This window comes from Anopheles coustani, chromosome 2, assembly GCF_943734705.1.
Source record: "Anopheles coustani chromosome 2, idAnoCousDA_361_x.2, whole genome shotgun sequence".
NCBI classification, from domain to species: Eukaryota; Metazoa; Arthropoda; class Insecta; order Diptera; family Culicidae; genus Anopheles; species Anopheles coustani.
This window is the reverse complement of record NC_071289.1, coordinates 2,088,930-2,110,877: the sequence shown is the minus strand read 5'-3', so window position 1 is coordinate 2,110,877 and position 21,948 is coordinate 2,088,930. Positions and strand designations below refer to the sequence as shown.

At 46.1% G+C, this 21,948-nt stretch overlaps 1 protein-coding gene across 3 annotated transcripts in view; it reads left to right on the top strand.

Moving 5' to 3' along the window:
- LOC131267075 (CUGBP Elav-like family member 2) overlaps window positions 1-21,948 on the top strand; it is a 114,411-nt gene that overhangs the window by 8,214 nt on the left and 84,249 nt on the right. For all 3 annotated transcript variants that reach the window (XM_058269834.1, XM_058269833.1, XM_058269832.1), the window contains exon 3: window positions 13,550-13,632. In XM_058269834.1, coding sequence (XP_058125817.1) covers window positions 13,550-13,632 — 83 coding nt within the window. The remainder of the gene's footprint in view (window positions 1-13,549; window positions 13,633-21,948) is intronic.

Genomic DNA, 21,948 nt, shown 5'->3' with positions numbered 1-21,948 from the left:
CTGACCAGCGCTGGCAAAGTGTAGCAGGCATCGAACTGGCAAGCGGAAAAATCTTCCACCACAGCGACAAATGTAACGTAAAGAGAAAGTTTCTCTGCCTTTCCTTTTGGGATTGGTTTTAGTGGGAAAAATGTTTGACTGCTGGCTGCTCTTTAGTTGTGCCAGAGAGAGAAAGAGTGAGAGAGGGAAAGGGAGAGGAGCGGGGTTAATACTTCCTGCTGCACAATGTATGTTTGCTTAGCCATCAAAGTTTGCGGACTTGGGAAGCAAAAGTATCCTTGGGCAAATAAATCGTACGACGATACGGTTTTCGAGAGAACTACTTGCCTTGGAGGCTAAATGGAAAATTCAAACGAAGGTCAAGTTTATGTGCATTTTTTTTATATCCACCCATACTGCCTTGGTTTGGAAAAACATTTTAAACAACAAAACTCCGCAGACGGGACGCATAAACGATCGAATGTGTCTCGTTTAGATATTCGAAACATAAAACCACGCCGTGATTGAAATCGTTACCAATATTTCAGGGTAGGAATTTCAATTACGAACCATGTAGTCATGATTACTGGCATGATTTTTCTTCTTATCGAAAGCACCCCACGAGGAAAATTGATCCCTAGGTAGCACACGTACCAAACTTCCTCCGTGCAACGATGGTCATACGGATACGGCTTGAGACATAAAACAAAATCCACTCACGTCACCAGCGGTAAAGCCGTAGCCGATTTCAGTCATGGGTCCTCCTTTGGCTTCTCCTGTTCATTTTTTTTCTCTTGCCACACCACTTCCCTCCTGCTTGTCGTCGGGCTTCTTCGACCGGAAAGGGGCCCACGGACAAACCCGCAGAAAATTTAGCAACATTTTTCGATTACCTCATCAGGCTGATATACCTCCACCGCCACGCTCTGTCGGTTCCCGCGTGAGCGACGTGGAACGACGTCACGCTTCACCCCAATCCACCCTCGATAAGGGAAGAGGGAGGGGGGGGAGTGGAAAATGTCAAATCAGTGGCCTCAGGATCTCCTCTCTGCCTGGTGCGTGCTGGTTTATATGGTCTTTTCGTTTTTATTCTCCTCTGTTTTATTCAGTAAACTCAAGCACCACCGCACGCGATTTTCTCTCGCCGGGAAAACTCCCATCCCATCCAGACCGATACTTTTTTTTAGGCGTGGAAGATGCTTCCATTTCCGGTGACCTGCCGTCTGCTTGTCTCCCACGCCACCACCCTCTTCACCAGCATGAACTAGCGTGACGCACTTCAACGCACGTTTGCTTAACATCTTTTTCCTTTTTCTGGGAATTCCCGGTTGATTTTGGAACAAATAAACCGACAGGGGGAAATGAAGAAAAAAAAAACCCTCTGAAGAGCAAAATCAACGTGACAAAGCGTTATTTTTGCCATCCTCTGCTTCTTACTCTGTACCTTTTTTTCGACATTCTATCCTGCCGACAGGGATTTCACTCCATCATCGTTCTCGGATATCCCGGGTATCGGTTCTGTTCTAATTTAAATTCAACGCAAAATTGAATCAAAACGCACTTCACTTCCTCGAAACCAGATTGTCGCTTCGGGTTGGTAATGTGAGGAGGTAAGTGTTGCGGTTGCCGAGGGTGTCGAGTGCCCTGGGTTACGAGTGGTTAGTGTTGGAAAGGAAAGACTCCCTCCGTTTATGGAACAGATCCATGGGAACTGACTAGAATATATTTGGGATTTTTAAAAAATACAATTCCAATAGATGCAAGATTTTAAATTTATTATTTCTATTTGTTTTTAATGCAATAATTCATGAGTAGAAAATCGCACCCGTGGGCGTTACGCTATATTTAACCGAAGTAATATCAAAAACCATCCTAATGATGGACGACTACTACTACGGCGTGAGATTACCAATGCAAACCTTGTTAGCTTATTGCTTGAATTTTCCATTTCACTTACGTTTTATCTTTCCCTCGGAGCCTCGTAGGCTTCCATTGCTCGTTTGCTTTTGATGGAATCACGACGCCCAACCGATCCCTCCCGATATGCCCCTCCGATGGACGGAAAATGAATGTTGATTTGGGTCCGGTGGATTTGTAATTAGTCGGCGAAGGATTTTTCCGGCCGGTTTCGAAAAGATGAAAGGGCTGTCAAAACCTGTCGGTTCAAGCTAAATTGTACCGCACTGCTCCTCCCTCCGGTTTGAACGGATTTAGCCAAGAGATCAGAGAAGGATCCCACGGGAGCCACTCGTTTTTCTGGCATTTGGTACCGCAAAATTAGGCTTTTAAAAAATTCAAATTTATGGCTAATTGTAACCGAACATTGTGTGAACGGTGCCGGAACACTGTGGATCCTTTATTTCGTGGTTTATTGACGTTGAATAAATTAGTATTCTTTGGCATCAGTAATTTCAATGATCTTTTTTTGTATGTTCAGGTTCAATAATTTGCGAAACCGTCACGTTGGTATCTTTTCAACAAAAAATAGGACTCAAGGGTAAAACACTGGAAATGTGAATTTAGCAGCCTTAAAATGACAATCCAACTCACGTCCACGTGATTCTCTTTAATATCCCTCGGTGAAATGTCAAATCATAAAACAAAGAATTTCATTACCGAAACACGAGTACCCATTTGAACGAGGAACGTTCTTTGAGCTGCCCGGCTGCAATCTTCATTTTTCTATCCAACTTAATAATCTCACCTGTCTTGCTCGTGACCGGCCTGAAGTCCTGAATTCGTTCCACCCTTAACCTACTTTTGAACCTGAAATTTCCCTCGCTCTTGAAATATATTTCAATTTTTAATAGCCTCTATTCTCTCCGTGAAACCAAGGATGAATTGGTAGAATGAAGGAAAATCGTTAAAATTGCAATAAGAGTACGGCTTGGACCGAAAAAAAAACGGAGCAAACGGAAAGCCCTTTGGAAAACCCGTCACCTGTACCCGTGTTCCGGATTGCATAGTTGCACACAGTCTCTTCGGTGCCGGCCCAAATTTGGCACAGAGGAACGTGAGAAAGACCGTCTGTTTGTCACGTTTTCAGCGGTATATGCAACGAGGTTTAATTCGCGAAAGAAACTGGTTCTGGTGGTGCTGGTGGTGAGGAAAGTTCAAGTATTCAGAATCTGAACAAGATGAAAAGAAAGAATGAACGAGATTTTAAGGACGCAGCGAAACGCGAAACGATTTCAGTCTGAAAATGTCATTCGTTTGATGGGAATTATGATGGCTGTGGAACGCGGTAAAGATTAAAGACTTCTTTCGTAGGAGGTGAAATATATTTTCCATTTGATGTTTCATAGTGGTTCGTAGTTTAACTGTTTTTCACATAATATTGCATAGATAAAATTTTCCACATCTCTTAAAATGTGCACTTTGAAACAAAACTGTGTATGCAGACAGATACATTAAAGCGCCATCTCTTGAAACCCCAACACTAAAGGTCAACGCAAAAAGGGCAAACATCCAATCGAGAAGCTTAACCGACGGCTAATTAAGGTTCGTCGGTATTTTAGGCGCCATTTTGTGGTCGAAAGTTTTATTTGTACATACGAAAGCCCGAAGGTTAGCTACAAAACCCCAAAAAACAAAGTTTTCCAGTGACCCAAATTCAATTTGCTCTGCCAAAATATTGACAGGAAAGTTATTCATCCGCTCAGTAGCGTTCAGGAATGCAACTTGCGGTTGTTTACAAAACTGAAGTATAATAAATTGGAATAAAGCTTCCATTGCTGCCACATTAAGGGGGTGTATAAATATCGATTGCAAGTTTGTATTCCACTCCGAGTCCAATGGACCTTGTGTTCCGCCCTACCCTAACAGTGACGCAAAGTAATAATAATCGACATCAGAGAGCGCCAGAATCAGGCGAAACTTTTAGCGATTGTAATTAAGCTGACAATCTTAATTAGACGTCATGTCGGTTTGCCGTGAAAGGTAGCGAAGGTTGGAAAGCGAGTGGAAAGTAGCTTGAGGGGAAGATCGAGTTCTATTGCCGATGGTCAATTGGAAAACGAATGCACTCGCTCCACCACCACCTCGCATCGGTTCTGTCAGAAGTAATTACAGATAACGAGCACACTCGAGCACATTCGCACAACCCTTAATAGGGGAGGAAGGGAAACAGGGAGAACGGAGGAACAGGAGAAGAAGGAGGAGGAGATTAGCGGTGTTCCCAATGAGTTTCCGTGCCCCTTTCCCTTCCCAAAACCCTTTTCAGAGCTTTCAGTGACCCAATGCTTTTCACCTTTTCAAATCGATGATGAAAATTGGTTCCACCAGCTGGACTCGCCAGTTGTTCGGAGGAGAAGCATATGTCGGTTCGCACTGGCCAGTTGTTGAAACGTTGACGAACGCCATCGATATGCTTAGGTTATTGCAGTATCGATTTTTCAACACTCTTTTAACTGGAGGATCATCCAACCTGCGACATACTGGCATCGGTTTGACGTTTTTATATTTTGAGTCCATTTTTGAATGGCACCTCGCGCTGACCGTAAAGTGAGTTGGTGGCGAACGCCCTCTTCTGGCGTTGTTGTGGATGTTTATTTGTGATCATATAATGCTTACCGAACCATACCAAACAGCGCTATCAATACATTTGAAGCGCCCCAAAAAGGTCTAAAATTCGGTGGAAAAATAATGAAAAGTGCTCTCCGCTTTCACTCCGGTTATCTAATATCCGGTATTGTACGGGCAAATGGCCACGTTGGAGTGGATGACAGGGATCGGTGCTGTTTTTTTTTTCGTTTGTATAAAACTAGGTCAATCTGGTGGTCAGTTTCGCTTAGTTGCAGCGCACACAAAAATCTCTCTGTATGAGCTGCACTTTAAACGGATGGTTTTTGTGCCTCTCATCGGATGAATCCCGCAGAAAAAAAAGGGAAGGAATCAATAGCCTTTGCTATCGGTTCCACACATCAGGCTTATAACAAAAAATTCCTCGTCCGTTGGGAATCAAATCAAATAACCGAATGGAAGTGCATGACATAGAAGAGTACGTATTTGTACAGCCGGTGAGTGTACACTGTGTACCCGGGAATGTATTGTTCATTTCTTGAACACTGATCTGATGCCCGGCTGTTGTTTGTCGGAAACATGTTCACATATGCGAGCAAAGCCGGTGGCGTTGAAAACGGAAAACATGGAGTGTACGGGGTACAGGGCTTGTCAAATTTAGACAGTAAGCAAGCACTAATTAGCGTTGATCCATGATCGCGATTGGATGATGAAGGGTGGGAAATGCGGAATGGTGGAAAAAAATTGACAACATGCATACTGCACGACAACTGTTGGCAACTGGCGTATTTTATTTTCCCCCCCAATCAACGCGTTTTTCGTGTCGATAGTTTAGCGTGAATAATTAATACCTTCGGCCAGTCCAAAACTGTCAGCAGATTCCGGTGCAAAACCCATCAATTATGGAATCTCAAATTGGAAGGTAAAAATGCGAACATTATGTGGATTTATTTGGTTTTGCATTTCCGTTTTGAACAATTGAACGGGGGGAGAGTTAGGATATGTGATTTTTTTTCGGTTTTCCTAGTCATTTCCGATGAATCTTTTAACTCCGAATGTTTATGTCGGAGTCCTTTTTCTGCAAATAGTTAAACATTTCTATGACTAATGAATGAGACACTGCCTTCAACGGTCCTTACTTACACTGTTAAGTTACAAAAACAAGCATCTATCTAGCTGAAACTAGTTAACACAAAGTTCCCTTGGGATTGAGAATCATCTTTCACCTGCTTCAACAGCTCTTTATGAACAAGAAGGGAATTTATCTTGTAGGCAAGTAGGTTGCAATTAATCTTTTATCATCCATCTGTCGTCGTTTCCCTAGACTTTGTTGTTCGTACCAACTTGATTGTATTTTTGAAGACGTGTTCTATGACGTTAGTTTACAACATGGCTCTTTTATTTGCCTGCACAGTCTTATCCATAAAGATATGAAAACTTCTTCTTTTTATTAAACCAGTTCTTGACTAATAAATAACTTCTAAAGGCTAGATTTATGTAACAAAAATCTCCATACTGTCAGTGTTACATAACCGTTTGGCACCTAGAACTAAGACCCTCCTGTGCCTCTTCAGGTTCAGCAGGCGTTAACGAAAGTTCTACACCTTTTGTGGGTCACATGTGTACAATCGTGCCAAGCGGTGTAATAAACATTAAACCTTACGATCGCATGGCATGGTATCTTACCCTTTGAACGAGTTGAGATATCGTCACACACACACACACACCCAGCCTCTCAGACCTTCCCAGTCTGTGGTATCTTTTCCTAAAACGCAGCCTCTACGTTTGGAGCTCTTCGGCGCCCCGTTTTTATAAGTGGTGTATAAAATCTGACTCAAATAACCACCGAGGCTGAGGGTTTTTGCGAGCGAAAAAATAATCTCCTCCGCCCTCCCCCTACCCTCCGTCGCCCTCTCACCGTCGTGTGCAGTCATCGTAAAGTGTTCCTAATTTATGCGCTGCCGAGGTAGGAAGGATGCGTTGACGCGTCGGCGAATTAGGTCGAAGGTTTCGCATGCCCGATTGCGCTGAGCGTGCACGAAAGAACCTGTCACGCGTCATTAAGCTTATCCTGGGAACAGGATCTTCCGCTGGCGCCCATCGTGAGGTTTCCACTTTTAAATGGAACACCATTTGGCCGCCCAACGGCGTGCTGCGGGTTTCAGCTTTGATCCTTTTCGGTCCTTGAAATAGCGAAACGGGGGATTGAGAGTGGTGGAAAATGATTCATGAGTCATTCCACCTCGGACACTACACTCCCCGGAGTGTTCAACCCCGGGCCAGTGTCGGTATAATAAAGCAATTACCATAAATTTGACAATGTCAATTGGAATTTAAACATAATTTGCATATAATTCATTTGGAGCTCCCCGGACCACTTTCGGTCGCACGGGAAAAACACCGGCCGCGGGGTTGGGAAGCCTCGCCATGGATAGAAAGTTAACTTCCGGTTCCGGGGCGGTTCCGAAACCCGCTGATAAACGCCCATTTCCTCCACCTGCCTCCCCGGGGAGCACCTGGGAGGACTCTCGAATTTCCGGCACTTTTGAGCTATCATCAGGCAAATGAAACCGACCTCGGGTGAGTAGCCGGGCCGTTCCCTCCGTGTGCCCCCACCATTCCTCCCGACCACGATCCCCGGTGTCCGGTTTTGCGTCCGAGGGAAAACCGAGTGTTTGGTTGGGTGGGTTTTGTTTGGTTTTTGTGTGTAAATTGTCAACCCCACGGAGCCCCGTAGGTAACCCGATAAGCCGAACGCATAAACCACTCCCTATTAACCGCCTCACTCCTCCTTTCCCCCCCCGTGCACTAAAAACAACGACGACATGATCGTGTTCCGGTTTTGCGCCAGGTTTGCGCCCCAAACCCGCGGTGGGAGGGTTCTGAAATTAATTATACTATTTGCACGACGGTCAATAAAATTTGCTCAAATTAATATTGGCGGCATTCTCACTCGCTGGCCCCGATGCTCGAGCACCCGGAACGGTGTGTGTGTGAGTGTGTTTAACTTTCGTTCGACAACTGTGACTCGGGATCGGAAACTACTGTTTCGCGATAGTTGGTTTGGCGGTGGAATGGTGCGGGAGCGGGAAAACTTACCCGAAGTGCGAATACCAGGAGAAATGTTTAAATATTCATAAACGATACTTTCGGTTAATTTATGCGCGACGCCACCGTTGTGCGTCGCCCGCAAAGCGTGACGTGTCAGTCGTCAAATTTCACGATTCACGACGCGTTTTGTGTCGATTAGTGTGGCTGCCTTTACGGAACTGGTGGGAGAGTGGGTCTTGAAATCGATCACGGAAACCCCCGTACCCGAAGGTACCTGAAGACGAGCCCCTCGGGAGATTCTAGCACCAATGGAGGCGCCTGGTACTTGGTGGTGAATTTCCCCCCCAAGCGGTGGTGAAAATGGTTTCGCCAACGTGTTATGAATACTAACAGGGTGTAGGTGGAAGGATACCTCACGGGCTTCTATTTCTGAATTTCATACGATTGGATGCATTTTGATTAAGCGGTGATCCTGTAAGATTTTGTTGAAGTGTTGTATTGGCAAAAACTTCTCCAACTCGTATTGATGTAATTTGCTTAAAGTTGTATATATTATTTGAAATAGTTTTCTCCTTTTAAAGCACACAAACTTACATATTATCGTACTTCTCTAATTTTCGATCGAAATCGATCAAGTTGGCAACGAAATACTCGTCGATCAAAGTTGCCCAACAAAGACCAACGAAAGCTGGCCCTATTACCTTCCGTTTGGTGGCCTCAAACCAGGAGCTCCCCGGAATCGTGTTTCGACCAACGGACAACGGTTTCTTGCACGAATGCATTATTCACGTGGTTTCGACTCGAGTCACGATTGCAGTTTTGTTACCTTCGAGCACGCTGGAAACGAACGAACACACGCTGTATCGGACGGAAGGAACGTTACGTGAAAGGCGAACCAACGGACGCGAAAGTGGTGCTTAATAATTCAAACATATTGACGTATGTTTTTCTAGCTTTCGAAGTTGCAGTGCTGCGGCTGCTGCTTCTTTGGTGCGATGAGTTTTCCCCCAAACCGTATTCCCAACCCAACTTCTTTCCCATTTGGTCGGCAAAATTCATAAGTAATTTAAAAATTGAACAACAGCATTATGTGGCCGGGGTGGAAAATCATTTGAAATACACTCAGGTGGGTCCTTGGTGGTGCAGCAAATGGCAATGGAAGTCATGCGCTGGCGAAGAACCTATAATTTGCTTCGGAAGTGGTTACATCACAAACAAAAGCTCTAGGTTCGGGAAAAAGCCTTCCTAGGGCTTGTAGCTGACGCGTAATTTAACCCACTGTCCACACCCTCGGGGCCCCCGGAGGTTTTCCCAGCTGCTCGAAACTCGTTCCGAGCGAATGGCAATTTTCCCACAATACGCCAGCAATCGACGATGACACCATCATCTGGACCGTGGAGGACTAGCGTTTTCCCAAACGGGGTTTTCCGGTCCCCGGAACGCGACGCTCCAGGTCCGCCTTTACGTTGGGCTGTAAAATCGGTTATGCACCTTAATTGTGCCCTTCTTTCGTTCGTGGCCTCCACCTTTTTGTGTTCCGCAAATAGCCCCGGGGAAGGGAAACACTGGTCTCTTGGCACGCCAGCACGGGCGCGCACGCCTACGACGCCAAAGGCCCGAAGATGAACTTTCGATTTGACACCGAAAGACGGTTCATAATTGAAAATTAATTTCATTAAAGCGAACCTTTCGCACGAAAGGGGCCTTTCTCTCTTCGCACATTTGCGTTGGCATGACGAGGGCACGAAGCTTGTCGTAAAACTCGTCGAGCCGCGTCTTTGTTGTAACCTTTGCTGCTCCTTCCGGAAAAACGCTGAAGCTCTGCTGCCTCTCCATCGTTTAAAGTACGGTGTGATGGAATTTTCACCTGATGACACGATAATTGTCTGCACGGCGGAGTCGAGCACAATGGGTTGCGGGCTCGCTCTTTAAGAAGGTGGCGAAATGAAAATTTGTCCTACACACACTAATCTGCTTTCGGGCGGAGTGAGGAATGAAGCTCTTCTAATCGATTCACGTCGGGAAGTATCTTCCGTCACAAGTGTCTTAAGCGGATTTAACTCTAGAGCGGTGTGATGTGCAGAATGGATAACATTTAATTCCTGAGTTAACATTCAATTGAATCACGGTTTGAGCGACTAACGCTTATCTAATTATTGACTATCGTAATCCTGCTTATGTTTATCTAATGGATCATAAATTGTAATTTTCCGCTTTAACGCCATAATTTGCCTCGAGGCTCTCTTGACATATTGGAAGCTAAAATGCAACTGATCTCTAATTATTCGTTACAAGAGGTTTCTTTTTATTTAATTTGAAACTATAGTAGCATAAAATGTAACCTCGTTTGGTTTCTCGCAAAATTAAACTGCTCAAAATTATAATTAAACAAACATCTCCCAAGAAATTGAACTCAACTATTACCCAACCAAGCTCGCTGCTCTGGAACCACTAAAAGGAAAACGATTCGGAAAGTTTGAGTCCTTCCCGAGGGCGCTTTTGCAAGACACCAAGAAACACCCCATGAGAGTGTGTGTAGGTTATCGTGTGGCTAAGAACACGTTGTGCTATCGGAGAGGAAACGAAATTCATTTCCTTTCGACCACAAAGTCCCAACCAAACCAACTAATCCAAACAAACAACACAGTATCTTCGGACAGTCCTTGTCAGGCACACCTTACAATTCCTTTTTGCGGGAACCGCAGGCAGGACGAGACTGAAGCTCGCTTCTTCCAGGAATCGATTCCAAGGCGATACCAAACAACAAACACACACAATGAATCCGTCCCATGTCCATGCGTCCGTCAGTCTACCCTCCTTCCCCTTCGGAGGCGCTCGGCATGATAATGTCTCGGTTAGCTCCGGAGAAACATTTCTCCGTTCGCTGTATCAAAAGGCGCACGGATAAGATTGTGATGAAGCGAAATCAAACATTCCGGGAGCCGGGAGTTGGTACCGGGGTTTTTGGGGTTCGGGATCCTCGTCGGAAATGGACTTTGCAACGAGGAGTAGTGACCACCGAGGCCATACCACTATCATCCACCGCAAGTAAAACAAATGCCTTCTCTTCCACTCCATTTTACTTTTCTTCTCGCCCTCGATGATTTCTTCTCTCGAGGCACAAGTATCAAATATCGTGTCCGTCCAGTTGTGTTTGTTCTGCTAGTGACAGACGATCCGAGCCAAACCCTTGTCTCCGTTGAAGATTAGTTACTTAATTAGGTTTCATTCTGGCCCCTCGTTGGAGATGGCTGTGTGGCTTGTGCAAGACGTGGAGCGGGTTGGGAAAAGGGTTTTTCGATCGACACGCACAGCATAATCCGCAGTAAGTGTGATTTGCTTCGTTTGTCCGAGCAAAACCACACACACACACACATGCCGAGAGAAGGGGAGACTTGAATAGAAATGTGACGATATCGAAACGACACCATCCAATGAGTTAGCCACAGAGGTGGGGACGATGAACTACGAAACAATCGAACCGAAGGGAAAGTTCCGGGTTTTCCGATAACGGCCGGATTCCCGGGCACATTTTCATTAAACCCACATCCAGCCACACCGATCCGATGCTGGTCATCGACGCAATCGATGATGAGAGTGATTGTTTCGATCTTTTCCTTTTTGCTTGAGCCAATGGAGTTGGGGGGACTACTCAAGGAATTAATGCCTTCCCCTTCTGCGCCGAAGTGTACCTCTTGAGAAACGAAAGGAAACAGTGGTCAGTTTCCGGTGACGTGGGGTTCTGGCCATCTTCAGCTTTCACCACCGCTGTCTAACTCATCTACTGCTTTATTCGATGGTGGTCTTTCTCCGAAAGTAATGCTTGCTATTTCTCTTTTCCAAACCGATTTCGAAGAGGTCGGCCTAATGCGCTAAAGTGAATCAAATGATGAAAAGGACGCTTCCGTACTCCGCAAGTCGCTTGAGCCAAAGGATGAAACAGATAAAACGAGTTCCGGATCGTATAAATATGATGATGTTGTTACTCCGGTGATAAGGGGCTAGTTGGGCCCGGGACTTTTCCCGGGGTTTGCCGGTAGGGTCCCGGTAGGGAAAATAGTCTCGTTGAATGATTGGCATGAGGGTTCTAAAGATAGATAAAATCATCTCAACCAGCTCCTCACCACCGCAAGCGAAATCCAAACCTCAAACATCAAGGAGCAGAGAGAGAGAGAGAGAGTGGAGGCTAGGAAAAACAAATCAGCCACACAAATTGGGTGGAAAATCTATTGTTAACGATACCATTAAAAGTTTCTTACTTTCCTTCCGACCAAACCGTTTTCGGTCACATTTCTGACCAGCCATTCTGGGAGGGTCCGAGTTTTTCGGAATATACCGATTTGAGTCAATCGGTGGAAGGGGAGGAGAAAGGGATGACAACTTGAGTCCTAAACAAATTGTGACTTCATATTATCTCTGCTCACCCGACCCTCGGTCCGGTTTTGGAGTGGACCTGTCCCTCCGATGGAGTTTTGATGTGTTTTGCAAAAGTAAATTAATTTCTATTTTTCATTTAAAACCCCAAAAGTGTTGCTAAAAGCGGTTGTGATTATAAGGCTCGTTGGGAAATAAATGGATTGTAAAGTTCCTCCTAACAGATAAGATTTGATTTGTTAACCAAGACATTCCGCGGCAATATTTCTGGATTGTATTGAGCTGAAGATTGGAAATAGCTTACCAACTGTGTTATCATCAAACCCCGGCAGGACTTCTGCTATTTCTTTGATCCTATACCTTCAATTCTGGAGAAAAACTCCACCGATGGTTGAAGGACTTGGAAGATGTCCTTGTCTCTTTTTCTTTTATCCAACACAAAACCAGTATCTGTTTTCTTTATTCTAGCCTTAGAAAACCGTTGACAGCGAATGACAGCGAGCGGTAAAAGAAAAGTCAACCGTCGCAGCAGGACTCTGACAGGGTTCATTTCGGGTCGGCTATGTTCCGCACACAAATTGGAACTCCAACTTTCCGCCGGTCCCTTTGTGAATGAATCTTTTTAATATCCGGTCCTCCGGCGGGACCCAAATCCCCGATCTTCCACCGCTTCCGTCCGGTCCGCGGGGATCGCTTTTCAGAACGTTCCAAACAGGATCTAAATCTCGTGGGGGTATTCTAGCTAAGCAGGAAATACGAAGCGATGACCTAAGCCCGGCATAATCTCCGTCACCACCAATGACATTTACGCAGAATGAAGACCTCGTGGGTTGCTTTGAATGGCCGATACGGGTTGATGGAGTGAACCATCTGGCGTTAAAAATACTTTGAGAAATTAAGGTTCTACCTACGTTTTCTTGTTAATTATTTTTTCACGTAATATCACTGAATAATATTAAAAAAAAAAAAAATTATGCAATAATGCTGTCTTTCAAATCGAGACAGCATATTGTACAATATTTTCTGTATCAATCAGGTTGTTTTACTCTTTTCAAATGATGTGTTGGGTGTAAAATTTTCGTTTGTCGAAAAAGTACTTGTCCACAAATGTTACTTTACGTTTGTTGAATGGGGTTTCTGTAATATATATTCTAAATGTACATCGTATGTTTTCTCGATGAAACAGTACTAAACAGTGCTCGATCGATGTTAACAAGTATGCTACCAAAAAACGCCAAAGGTGTTGTTGTAAATATTTTATATAAAACAGTTTTCTTCAAGGCTTGAAAAAGTTTGTCCTACCGCTCCTTTTTTGTAAAGTTCTGTGTGTTTTATGTATTGAAGAGTATTGCATAGCAAAACTGTCCAACGACATGGGCAGGTGAATTTGAAGTAAAATTTCCCCAGTCAAAAGCATAATGTTTGAAAATGAAATTGTTATGAGTGCTTCTTTTTACCAGCTGTAAGTTTGCAAGCCTTTTTTTTCTAAAATCCATTGCTCGTTTTTCGTCACTCCGTTTGACCAGTTCTCAGAAACCAATGCGTGCGTTATCGTCATCGTTTTGTGCCAGTGTGTCCCGTTGCTTTATCGTGCTTTTCTGTTTCCGTTTCTTTCCATCCACAGGGTGCTGTTTTGTGACGTTTTACACGCGAAAGGCAGCCCTCAAGGCTCAAGATGCGCTGCATAATATCAAAACACTCGTCGGGGTAAGTAGAGTCACCTGTTTGCTGTCTATGTTTGTTTTTATTCCGCAGCTAAACTTAAAACAAAGGCGGTATAAAAATATCGCTCCAGCTAGGATATTCTTGTCCATATTTCACGCTCCCATCTATATTTGTTTCCTATGTTTGTTCTACTGTTTTTTTCCCCTGTGCAAAGGGATAAATGTGATTATTACTGGTGCAATCCTGTTCCTGTTTGCGTATTTGCATAACGCCACTGCTCGGCACTGTTTGTCTTCACCAATCCAGTGAAATACGGTTTTAGGTTATGTCTTGTCCGTCCGAATCCCCGTCCGTATTCGTTTTTTTTTATTTTTGTACAAAGCGTCCGTCCAATCGTGGCTTGAGAATGCAGCGAATACTAAACACTGTTTTTATTTTGCAAACCACACGGATGAAAGCAAATCCAATGGAAGAGGTTTTCATGTTCTGTCCACTACTATATTTAGTGCGGTTTCCAAGCGTAATACTTGAAGCTTTTTTTATATGAATCATGAAAGCTCTTATCAAATTTAGGTCACTCAAATGTTAAGCCTCGAAACACTCCAAACATGGAGCTCCAAGATCACTTCATAATATTGACATGTTGAAGCATTGAACTAATGGAGGCTCCTGGTGCTGCGTAGGACACAAAGATCTTGGAAAAAAGAAGAGCACTGCATCAAATCAAGCACACGCCCCCAACGATGCTTCACTACTTCATACCTGTCCTGTGCCATTCGCAAACCCTTTTAAGCAAACGCGCGCTCATGACACTTCACGAAAATTTTAAACGACAATCACTCAGCTTCGATGGCTGTATGTGTGTGTGTGTTCCATCGCATCGGAAAAGGCTGCCAGGGGCATTCACTGGCCACGAGAGAGCTCCCAGGAGTGTATACACAGAAGACATCAAAAGCTTCATCACGTGAAAAAGGATTCACTTTACACTGTTTTTGCCACGCGAAGCACAAGTTTAGTTGATGACACGGTCCTTCGGTGTTTGCATATGTTCCGCGAACCTGTAAACGCTGTTTTCCCATACGCAGAGGTTCTTCAGTCAATCTCAGTCCACCATTTTATACAGCAATGACACCCCACCGGCTGTTCTATCAGCAAAAAAGACATGAACAAAAACATAACTTTTCCGAGCGGCTTGACGAGAATAAGCGCGCTCTCAATAATTCATGATTATCGATTTTTATTTCCTGCTGTCAGGCTCCCTAAGCACACACCCGCGTCGGGTTATCTTCACCCCGGTGTGTTTGTGTGTGTGTGTGTGTGGTTTACTTCACAAAAGGAAACGCGCCATCGCGGCTCCAGGTGACTCCAGGAAGGGAACCCTAGCGCGGAGTTGGCGCCAGTTGCGAGTTGGGTGGTGTCGTCAAATTGTTATGTTTTTCCATATTGAAACTTTGCCCATCATTACAGGACGTCCCTGGCTTTCCTTCCTAGCCCCCGGGAGGGGAGGAGACTGCTTTGTGCGATGTACAGCAATCAGATGTCGGGAAAAGCTGAGCCCGAGAAAGGTTTGGTGGTACGATGAGAATGAAAAGAGTAGAAAAAAAAACAACCAACCGCATTCAGAGTCGCTCTTGGAGGTCGCGGTACGAGCACAAGGAAAATCCAATCACCTCGCCTCGCAGTCACTGGCGGGTCTTCCTTGTTGTTGTGTTTTCCGTGCCGAGTGGATGGGGTAAAAATCGAAACATATTCCCTGTCATTATTAAAAAGCAAATATTGAAAAGTTTGTCGATGGCATGTCATACTTTCACAACCGACCATCATCAAAGCACCGGGAACAATCGAAGTCGGAGTATGTTTTCCCGTCGCATGGCGTACTCGAAGCTTAGCTCCGAGCCCGGAATGAGGTTGGCTCTGAAAACATTACAGAAACCCGACACATAGGACACGACCTCGTTTTGTTTTCCGCTTTCCGAAGCGCTTTCGAAGTTTCAACACTAACGCTTTCGTGTGTGTGTGCAGAAAGTTATCGTCCGACTTCTCCCTCCTGGCGACGCGTTCCTCTTTGCTCATTTAGTGTTTTTCCCGTTCGTCCATCGGGTAAAAACTAGAAGCTCTGCAGATTGTTTACTTCCGTTCCGGGCGCTCTGAAAATCTACATCCCATTTCCCATCGGCGCCGCCGGTTGATGATCCGATCCGCCTCCCCGTTGAGTTTCTCACACCCGAGCACAGCACATCAACGAGCGGCAGCGATTTTCACGTTTCGGAAAACTCCAACCATAATCAAAGCTCATCGATTCATCGATGAATGTGCTTGAGTCAGTAACATACTTACGTCCCGGGCGTGTAGTATGCCCTGCGACGCCAGCGGCACCGTACCATGATCGAACTATGGAAGGTCGCATTGGTTGAACGCAAAACGGAAAAGTCTCCCCAGAACCATTTACGGCGCGCGCGAACTGAGGCCAAATTGTGATTGGCGGACGAAGAGAGACGCTGGTAGAGTGTTTGAATATGAACATAATATTTTTTTTTTTTTGCTCTATCCACTTCAAAGTAGTTCAATTTTTTTGAAATCCTGCGGGTTGTTCGAAATGTCGTCCCACGTCGACGTTCTTGCTCCCTTCTTTTGAACTCACCCTCCCCGGGTATGGTTTCTATGTTCATTCGATTCGTCTTTTTTTCTGTGTTCTTCTCGGCTGTAATGTTATATTAATACACACCGCCATTGGAGAGGCACGAGAGCAGACACATCCCCTAGACGTTCTTTAATCTGTGAAAAGCACTGATTTCCCGGTTCGAGCCGTTGATTCGCTTCGATCAGCTTCCTCGGGAGTGCCTAGCTCTATTTACACACCACACATCGGCAGACTCCAACACACACCCGGCAGCTGGCAAAAAGCATTGAAAACTCGAAATGGTGATTGAGATAACCTAGAACCGCGTCGAAACGATGCCATCGGCGGGGAGGTGTATTAGCGCCTTTCCCTCAGCTCTGGTTCATCAAAAGAACGTCAATGCGTGCGGGAAGAAATGCTGCTGAAAGTGGAAGCCTTCGAGTAGAGGACGAGTAAAGCAGGAAGCAGGAAGGTCCCCATTGCATTAAGACGGTGACGAAAGGAAAAAAAAGGTAAAGAGAATCATCTCTTATCCTAGTTTGCAAAAAGCTTTTTCGCCACCTCAGGGAATCACAATGCCCCGGGAGCTCAGATCCGGAGGTTGTATGTGTTTTCGGTTCACCGAAGCAACACCGATCTATTTAGATACCTCTCACGGCTCTAGTTTCAGTGTTCCTCGAAGTAAGAAAACGACACGATTTAGGGCTTAGCTGATGGACGGAATAATGGTGCGAGTGGATTTCAAAGACTTCTTGACAGGCGTCGCTCTTGCAAAATCAAGGTGACGAAGTACAAGGCATCGTGTTTCAAATTAGAGTGCTTCGCACAATGCTCGTATCTTCAGGGGGAGCTTATAGGCTCATCTCGTTCTTGGAATATGTTATTAAAAACCGGAGCTCCTAGGTTAGCAACCAGGGATGGATAAAGCGTCAGAAGAGGCAATAAAATCCATGCAATACTCATTAGATTTTCATCCCTCTCCCGTAAGTAGTTTGACATGTTTAAATCCTTGTTCCAATCGACCACAAAGTCCTCGAAAGTGCAACATTGCAACTCCTCCCCCGTGGGTGTCGGTGTCGGTGGCAATGTTAATGGACTGTTCAATTGCGTGTAACGACCATAAATCTGCTGTTAATTGTGTTTCAATAACAAAAATTGAAAAACCTGAAAAGGCTCTCTCGTGTGCCCTTTCCCCTTCGGGGAAACCTCGTCGGATCATCAGCACCGCGTGCGTCGGTGTGTGTAAGCCGCTCAGCGGCCTCTAAACGAATTAAGCAATTAGCGGCTGTTCGGTGCGATTAGCCATCCCTCCCCAGGATCGGAATAGTTCCGCAACATGGCGTCGATGGGCGCAACAAACTGTAAAATTCATCGAAGCTGTGGGAAATTAAACTTTAATCGATCTATTATTTTCAATTTACATAATCATAATCGTTTAAACTCGTAATCAGTGCTATCACCAGACACTGCCACCAGTGAGTGTTTAGCGTCCGACCCGGCAGCGGGCACACCGTGGACCGATCTCTGCCGACCGGACGGACGTCCCGCTTGGCGTGGCTTTATCCATTCTGCTGTGTGATGTCATCCGCCGTTCCCGGAGTCCTTCCCGGACGTCCTCGCATACCATGGACGCGATAATCCTCCGTGGTGGTAACGAACCGGAAGAGAGGATGATGTTCCGCTGCACACAACCTGCTCTTCCTGTCAAAGGAGGTGTGGAGAGCACATTGCCGGATGCTTTGCCGGTCAACCCAGTCCAGTGGTCATTCGGACGGAACAAACGAGAGTAACGTGTTTATGCGCGTGCCGGGAGATGGATGGCACAAGCTGAAAATTAATTGCTTTCCACACACACGCCGTTAGTGTCCCAAATCCCGACGACGACGACGACGACGACGACGTATGTGTTGACGCAGCTGTTAGGCGAGCAGTTGGCTGCCGACTTTAGCGCAAGAGAATTTTTAATGACCATCCGCCTCATTCACTGAAGCAAATCGGTGAAATTGTGTACGGGTTTAAAAGGGCAGCGCAGGGGTTTTTCCTTTACTCCTAACGTTAGGGTGATTGACGGCAAACCCACGAACAACTTTGTTTCCAATCAGATTCCAGGGTGCCGGGATAAAAATGGCAGAAAATTTAGACACGTCATTCATACAGCATCTCAGATATTGGGACCGAAGTTTCCAAATACACTTCACTTCTGCCATTGCGCCATTTGAAAAAGAAATGACCACTGCAGTGCACGGTGAACTGCTAAGCATTCGGGGCCACATACTTTCTTCCACAAAAGGATCTTTTCCCGAAGCCAAAATAAAACCCCCCCAATGCTCCTGGGGTTGCTCCGGGGAAAAAGCCGGGGAAATGAAAGCATTCACCACCAGAAGGCCTGCAGAGCGCCATATGCTTGAATGCCAACGCTGTTAGAACGCTGTGCAACGTTATAAATAGTACCGGGGCCGATTCCGGGCTGGTAGAGAACCCCCGGAAAGCGGATAAGATGAATGACACCTAAATGCATTTTCATTAACTCGTCCGGACTCTCTCTCTCGCTCGTTCAAACATTTCCAGCTTCACGGAAAAGCTCCAAGGATGGGGAAAACTCGCTCCCTCTACTGCTTCGTTGCAAAAGATAGGATGGTAGGTTCAAAGATTCATTTGAATACCGACTTGCTTGAATGCGACAAATTTGCCATAGAACATAGTTTGCTGCCCCTTCATCCGTGTGGCATCTTTTCCCCCACCCCTTGTCCTCCCCAATTTGTGGCATGCCATCAGCTTCTCTGCTCCACCTCCTCCTCTTAAAAGTTACGGTTTTTCGGTTTCATCTACTTTCCCACTTTCTGGCAACACTGCCGCCCGTTTGATCGGCCGATCGTGTGTGCTGCACCGGTTGCATACCTTTTGGCGCAAAAACGGGTAGACGTTTCGAAGGTTGACGCCGCGCTTGGATGAAGCACCACACACCGTGCAAAGATTGAAGAGTAATTTGCGATAAATTTAGCTGTTGAAAAACGATTACGTTCTAATTTTATCAGCTGCTGGTGGTGGTGGTTGGTGAGTTGGTTCGTTCTTTCCTTCGCTGCTGCCAGTCATTTCGTCAGCTGTGGCGAAACTTTTGAGCGGCGTTAAAATGAGAACAACTTAGTTCATTCGAAATCAAAATACGGCAAGGAAGATATTTGAATGTAAAGATGTTACCATGCTTTGGTGCTGTATGTACCAACTAATATTGAGAAAATCGCATGACACGCTTGAACAGCAACAAAAATAAACTGGGGCTATATCTTTAAAGATTTCATCGATTTTCTCGATCCGAACCACCAGACCCAAAGGCCCATCAAAGAGCCACACATAACTTGCGGCATTTTGTCATATTAGGTCCCTTATCTACTACCGGCCAGCTGTTGAAGCGAAAGTAGAAATTCTGAAATCCATGGGAAAGCGGAGGGATGTGTGTATGCTGAATTTATTTAAACTTCCAACTCCTCATCATGCAGAAGCAGCCTGCTGCTGGCAAGAAGTGCTGGAACGATGCCGGAGCGATAATAGGGAACTGAAAGGTTCAAATCACAAGCCACAACACAACAACGATGTGCTGTAGCACTCTCTCTCTCTCTCTCTCGCCACCCGAAAAAGCGCATCACAGTCTGGCACACGGAACCATAACCGCCGGCGTCGGCCACAGTCCCAAATGAAGCCATTATACAGTTTGGCAGGCAGACGATACGAGGGCAGAAATTACTGCAATCGCAAAGGGACGACGCTGGTAGCCCGGGTCTGGGTTTTTCCGCTGGTAATGGGGTCGATAATGCCGAAGAAAATGAGCACAACTTAAGAACTCTTTCTCCCGCCGGGTCCCCCTTGGAACCGAAGGAACCTTCCTCCGTTGCGCTCGGTGTCATAATCGTGCAATTATTTTCTTCTTCACGAGCGCCAAGTGGATCGTGTCCCACACCGAACTCAACGCCGTCGGGTAATGGACGTCGGAATAGGATTCCCCGACTCCGCTGGAAGCGTTCTTCGGGAGCGGTTCCTACGCGATATCTGCAAGTGTACCCTTGGCAGCAATTGTCACAACAGGAGGTGATAATTCTTAAAAAGGGAGTTTTGCATCAACACACGATTCGCCGAAAAACCGCACGGTCCAGAAGTCGAGGCCGGGCAGCGTTCGATCGAACTTCTCTCGTTTCGTTTAAAGAGGGAGTCGTGGCATGTTTTTCGTCAGGAAGCTGGAGCCTGCATGAAACCATCGATTCCACCCACACCGAGCACTTCCGCTTCCGGTGCGCCATTAAAATTCATTTTTATATCTCCCAGGTGAGGGAATTAACAGCTATAACACTTCACGGAGACCTCGAGGATAACTCCGCACCGTGAAAGCCAAGTGGAGCTGGAGTGTGTTCTAGAGTGCGAATCCTGCAGGGAGAGATAGTCTAGACACGAGTCGACCACTGATGAACGGCCGGCAACCATTGTTCTTGCCAACGAAAGGGGAGGGAGGTCGGTAGGAACAAACAGAACACTGATCCTTCGATTTGACGCAGGGTGGAAGAAGTAATGGAGTCAAAACGGAGAACAAACATCCAATGGCGGCAACGAACGTCAGAGAATTTGGACAGTCCCAGGTTCCGCCAGGAGGAGGGAGTGTTTGCGATTTTGTTTTCCCTTCCGTTTTTCCTTTTTTTTTTTGTTGTTGTTCGGTTTGCCTTTTGGTGTATGGTGCATTTTTTTCATGGCTTAATCCCCGCCGAAGCAATCATCAAGCAGAAATCTTTTATGCATACATGATGTTGGCATTACGTTCGAATTCAGGCGGTCCCTCGGTGTGTCGGTTCGGATTCGCCGCGAGGAACGTGGAAGGGGAGGGGGTGCGAAAAAGGGATAAGCCTTGTGGTGATAGAAATCCTGTTAATCCTGTGTGGGATTCGAGGATTGAAGGCAACACTTCGTGGCCCGAGCCGGTTGCCTGAGGATGGGATAGAAGAGCAGGGGATTGGAGCGCCAACTCCGGACATGAAGGTGCTGCAGGTGGAATCAGTAATTGTGTACAATCCGGTATTGTGCAAGCGTATTTCGCAAACCGTCTCGAACAACACTCGACTTTCCCGACAGCTGCCCGGTTGGGGAAAACCCCTGAGGGATCGTGGTGTGGCCTGCAGCAGACGTCGTGTCGGTGCTGTCGTACGTGCCGATTCCAACACGGGTTCGTCGGAGTGCCGTGTGTGAGATTTCTCAAGTCCACCGGCTCGGGGGACTCCGAGATCCGTAGCGAAGGTCTAATTGAATTTAATCTGTCTCGTATTTATATTTCGATTCGGGCGATGCCATGCTGGTGCCAGGCCCGGGGAGGCTGTTGCCGGGGACTCGGGTCGAACCGTTTGCGTTGACTGACTCTCTTCAACTCGGAGTGTGTCCCTGCCTCTGGTAGTTTGAAATCCAGCCGGATGGCCGTGGATGGAGAACCGATTATTATGCTACAAAATCATCGTCGTCGTGCGCCTTTCTCGATCGTTTGCAAAAACTGACCGGCACTTCGGGCTGGGGCGAAACACACACACACACGCTGCTGGCCGTTTTGAAGCTTCAGTGTTTTGTGCACGCCGGAAGGACAGGTTCGGTGACAGCTGGAGCACGGAGCGAGTAGGTACGGTGACTTGTGACTCAAGGATATTCTCCGGCTGGACATCGGACCTGTTGCGTTTCGAAAGCAGCACTGCACTGCGTCCACCACTCTCGAG